Genomic DNA, 5,245 nt, shown 5'->3' with positions numbered 1-5,245 from the left:
AAATAAATTGGGCTTATAACCCCCCAAACCTTGTGAGGAAGAGAGAAATTCGTATTTTCTCTCTTTGGGCATTGGTGAAATTTTAAACCTTATCACTTATTCAGGCGTACTATGGATAAATAAAAATTGTTTTAAAACGTAACACAGTAACCGATATTTATTCCGCATTTCACAAAATACCGACTCGTTCAATGCTTTTCTGGTTTAACGTTATAATATTTCAGATTGCATTGTGAAGAAAGTACTGTACAGGGTTTTATCAGCGGGACGGCTTTATTGTCCAGGCTGTATTGATCACCAAATTGTTCAGAACAGTTAATGTGGCTTGTTACAGGTGGGTCCCTTTACTTCTGAAATACAATATATATATATATATATATATATATAGATTTTCAATTATTCTGGATTCTGGGCTCGAAATGGAGAGGCATTTCATGAATTTTCATGAAAATAGCAATATTAGGAACTATTTTGTCTCTCGGTAACTGCGAAGTGATTCGGAAATGGCGTAGAACGTTAACTAAAAATATTTTCAATTCAATCGTGGCGAAAGCTTGTCCTGAAAAACAGTTGAAATTAATTTGTAGAAATGAAGTTATTAATTATTGAAAGAAAGGTGTTGCCGAACCGATGCAATTGCGGGGACCGGCTGCAAATGGGATGTAGGCAAATGGGTGTCTTCCTTCGCCGTTCTCCGGGTTGAATCTGTCGGGGTCGAATATTTCCGAATTGGGGAAATACCGGGGGTCGTGATGAACGCCTTGTATCAAAATCACGCACTCCACACCCTTTTTAAGTATTTTATCGCCTAGAAATTTGCAATAGAATTATTTTATACTAATGTACCGAAATAGAAAATGTTGAATATTTTTCGAAAACTAAACGATAGTGGATTTAGACTTCGGAAGATATATTGGAAGAGGTTTTGCAAATGGAATTGTAGGGATCATTTTCATAAAAATTAATTATACTATTAACATTTAGAAATACGAAAGTATTAATTACAAAATGCACTTCCAATGGAGTAATTACGAATAATAAGCGGAAAACGAACCTAAATGTAAATCTTCAGTAACCTGGCGACCAACTATTGGAGCTGGAGGACACAGCCTTAGTGATTCCTGCAAATTGTATTGTTGGCTTTCACTTAATATTGGAAAATTTGAGGTACAGTTGCTTTAATCAAAAGTATACAGAACAAAAACAAAAAGTACACTTCGTTGAAACTTGCTGGCGCCGTGAAATATGAGAAGTTCTCCATTATGCCAGAATAGTGTCGACCCCCCCCCCGAGCTGCGTATGATTACCTTTCCGACCGTGGCACAGGGAACAAGCTGTAAATAGGGTCATAAAGTGGCAGATGCAAGTTCCTTATTACCAAAAATTAACGCTTGGATCAACAGCTTCATGTACTACTTTCTATAAACCTCTGATGTCTAGAAGCTCTTCCTTGATTGGTTAGTTCCTGTAGTGGGTTGAGGGGAAGGTAGTTTTACTCCTCAGTTAATATGTTATCTACAGCCAACGGCAGGGAATTGTTAATGAAGTGTACTTGTTGTTTTTATTTCTATATACTTTTGCTTTAACTATTTAACAAAAATTAACCTTTATGACTTTTTCGAGATAGGTCAAATGTTTCAGGTCGTTGTATTCAATGTCTCTTTCGATGTCCGTTCCACAGACGGAAGTCAACTCTTGGTACACCTTTTCTTGAATATCCGGGTAAAGACCGAGCATGTATAGGGTAAATGTTGTAACAAAAGAGGAGCTGTCGAAACCCTGCGAAAAAGTCATTTTATAAGCTTTCTTATTTTAAAGCGCGCTTGGTCTATTACCCCTCCAATGATAGTCAGGAATTCGTCTCGAAGTTGTTTATCGCTCATTAATTCCGGATTTTTCTCGAGCATTTGTAAAATGATATCCGCGAAGTTCACCTTTCGAACGTATTCATCGGGTCCTTTCTTATTCGCCTTCTTTCTCAATGTCTCCGTCTGCGAATGGACTCGCAATTTTATTCGGAATGTTTCGAGTTCGAATTTCCAAAATTGTCTACTTACTTGGAATGTCTCATTAATTACTTTAACCGCATTTGCGACTTCTTTTCCCTTGGGTGTCATTTTGAATATGTTATCCGATATCAACCATGGTCGAACTAAACGGTAACCGAAGCTTTCTGCGCATCTAATGTTAATGAATATTTTCAGATAATTATTAGGCGTGCATTTCTTTGGTAGAGACTTGAAACATTAATATTTTATGGAATTTCTTCGACTCTTAGTTTGAAAATAATTTCCGATAGCCCAACATTGTAACCATCGCTTATCTTCACAAAACGTTTTGAAAACAAAAAAATTAAAGCTGAGGAGTCGAAGTACAAAATATTAATTCACTTTGGACGGAAATATCTCACTGAATAGGGTTATGTTTCTGCCATATTCTGATATTTGGCAGTAGAATTCTGTAGAAAGGATTTTCACTGTTTTTACCTTAGTATAGCTTTGAAAGTTATATCAATGCAAAAATTTTCATTTTCATTTTCATATTCGTAGCCAGTAACTGCGTCTATAAAAGAAAACGAAATTTAAGTTGAATTCTATTTAAGCCTTACAGATGTATAACTGTAAGTACACCAACATGTTGAGGGCTTTTCCGCAAAATTCAAACTTACCACAATCTAAGCCTAGCCAAACATAAAATTAACCTAATTTATAAACTAAAACCGCTTTTATAACTGCGCATTGCGCTTTTGGCTAGTTAACAATAACATAAGTTCATATCTTATGAATTTACGCGATATCACAGAGCAGATTTGTAGCTAACATCTGCATTAGAGATTCTCAATTTACCCGCGATTATGTAGAATGCGCACTTCGTGATGGACTCAGTTATGTCTAAAATATTGGAGTCTGATTTTGAAATGTCTTCTTGAAATTGAGAGATCATCCTTTTGACGTGTTTGTTCATCATGGGAACGAACTCCTTGATACTCCCGAGACGAAACATCGGATTAAGCAATTTCCTCTGTTTCCTCCAAAGATCTCCATCGCTGGAAATTCGGCAATTACATTGCTTTTATAGAAAATTCCCTAATGGTTTTTTATTCTTACCTCGCTATTAAGCCATTTCCTACAACTATGTGGAATAACTTGTAAAATTCGGCTTTTCTGATTTCTTTGTTACTTGTTAGCACAACCTTGAAATAAGTGGTCAAATCGGCGGGAGTTAGCGGGGTCAATCCCAAATTTGTTGCCACACTTTGAAAGGACCCTTACCTTTATTAGCTCTGGGTCAACTAAAATAACCTTTTTCTGATTGCAAATGTTGAAATGAAAAAGTCCTTCTTGACGAAATATCGTAGCCATTCCCAATACGGTTTCCAGGAAATCTAAAATTAGCAGAATCCATTATCAGGGCTGCTCAGATTCAAAACGACCAAAAGTCACAAACGTATTGGCTGTGAAATATGGGAGGTCCGATAGTAAATGCCATGTTTCATTAGTTTTTCAATTGCAAATTTATTCTACAGGGCCGATCCCTCCATATTATTGTCAGTTCTTAATCAGTTTGGAACAATATCCAAATTATCAGTCTCTGTGCTCACGACACTATACTGTCATTTCGTAAGATTTTAAGTTTTTAGCCACATCGTATGATGTACATCTACGATTAGGCTCTTAGTTTGACCTGCCCTGTTGTTGCAGTAGTAGTAGTAGTAGTAGGGATGTCACAGTCCTGCCTTTGGCAGTATCAAATTTTTCGTTCGTCATTTTTGAACGTCGAGAGAAAATATTTTTCATTTTAGTTAACAGGCGGATTTTTTAACTTGACCAAGGGAGAACTTTATTTTAAATTCTTCCTCACGGAGAATCGAACCGTGGACTTTTCGCTCGAAAACCCAGTACTAAGTCATGATCTTATCCGAGCCCTAGAGATACTAATAAAAACTGTCTTTGTAGACAAAGACGGAAAAAGTAAGAGATAAGTGTGGAAAATTAATTCCCTGAAGTACAGCCTCAATTTTCACTTTTGAACACATGATTAACAACATTAATTATTTTAAATAATTCTTATCTTGGTTTTTTCACCAAAATTACGTACAAAATAATACGCGTTTTCCATTAATTTTCTCTCAAATATTTACAATTTGGTTGAGCCCTATAAGGAGAATAAAATGTACAGCTGATAAATAAAAAACCGTATCAAAACAAAAAGTGTTCGTTCATTTTTAAGCTTTCAAAGTTTCAAAAATTGACGTAATGTATAGCTCTCAAAAGATCACGATCAATCTTCAGATCTTTTCGACACTAACATCAACATCACAATCATACTGCCTATGTTACTTTCCGCTTCGAAATATTTCCCTTTTAAAAATATAAAAAATTAAACTCTTAAATCTCATTTTCTTCTGATATGCAAATATTTGAACCTTCTTAAAGACCATGTCAGTCGAAAGAAAAACGTAGTATCAATCTAGTATCCCTTAAAAGGTTCTTGAAGAAGCCTTTTTCTAGAGCTAATATCGAGAGAAAAATACAAGGGTAAATAATGTTGAAAAATATTTTTCGCAAATAAAATTTTGGTGAAAAAAACTAAGATAAGAATTTTTTAAAATAATTAATGTTTTATAATCATGTGTTCAAAAGAGAAAAATGAATATCTGTTACTTCCGGCAATTTTCTACACTTATCTCTTACCTTTTCCGTCTTTGTCTACAAAGACAGTTTTTACCTCTCCGAGTGACGTATGTCACGGAGAGGCTCTATTTTCGACGTGTCTGTCTGTCTGTGTGCCTGTGTGTCTGTCTGTTGTTATTGACTTACACCCCAGGGGACCGCGTTCGCAGTTTTCAAATCGAAGCAAACGTTTTCCCAAATTCCGGAACGCATTTACAGTTCCCGGAAATTTGGAAAATTGTATTCCACTTACCATAGCTATTATCCATTACCTGTCTAACACCACCATCCTCTGGCCATTTGTCCATCTCATATGGACACCAGTCTTTACCCACTGGCTTCTATTGTCCACCATCATTTTGGCTCTTTTTCCATGCCACATGGACACCAGTCTGTACACACTGGCTTCTACACACCACCATTTTCTGGTCTTTGTCCATCCCACTTGGACACCAGTCTGTACACACTGGCTTCTACTCCATCATCATTCTTAAGGTTAAGACATACGCGGCGATCGGCCAGGGTTACGAGAAACGTCCGGCCTCCCTAAGGTGGGGCTTCCACCAAAGGTT

At 36.4% G+C, this 5,245-nt stretch overlaps 1 protein-coding gene across 1 annotated transcript; it reads right to left on the bottom strand.

Annotated features, from left to right (window-relative positions):
• Nucleotides 1–392: 392 nt before the first annotated feature.
• LOC149582339 (cytochrome P450 4V2-like) lies at nucleotides 393–2,943 on the bottom strand. Its single transcript, XM_089864159.1, has 8 exons — nucleotides 2,847–2,943; nucleotides 2,487–2,562; nucleotides 2,058–2,181; nucleotides 1,836–1,991; nucleotides 1,606–1,779; nucleotides 1,055–1,121; nucleotides 629–808; nucleotides 393–559 (listed from the first exon to the last, which is right to left on the bottom strand). The coding sequence occupies exons 1-8, from the start codon at nucleotides 2,941–2,943 to the stop codon at nucleotides 393–395; spliced, it is 1,041 nt and encodes a 346-aa protein (XP_089720285.1).
• Between the last annotated feature and the right edge of the window lie 2,302 nt (nucleotides 2,944–5,245).

The sequence above is a fragment of the Phalangium opilio genome, unplaced genomic scaffold (genome assembly GCF_054372755.1).
Source record: "Phalangium opilio isolate 3A_F unplaced genomic scaffold, DU_Popi_V2 ptg001706l_1, whole genome shotgun sequence".
NCBI classification, from domain to species: Eukaryota; Metazoa; Arthropoda; class Arachnida; order Opiliones; family Phalangiidae; genus Phalangium; species Phalangium opilio.
The sequence above is the reverse complement of the archived record's forward strand: the minus strand, read 5'-3'. Positions and strand labels throughout refer to the sequence as shown.

What these genes read in the sequence shown, in the direction of transcription:
- LOC149582339 (XM_089864159.1), bottom strand. Translation starts at nt 2,943, where the DNA reads ATGATCTCTCAATTTCAAGAAGACATTTCAAAATCAGACTCCAATATT. An exon ending in ACTTTCAAAGCTATACTAAG is followed by an intron (nt 2,182 to 2,486) that starts GTAAAAACAGTG and finishes CATTAACATTAG; the next exon opens with ATGCGCAGAAAGCTTCGGTT. An exon ending in CGGTCCCCGCAATTGCATCG is followed by an intron (nt 560 to 628) that starts GTTCGGCAACAC and finishes ACTGTTTTTCAG; the next exon opens with GACAAGCTTTCGCCACGATT.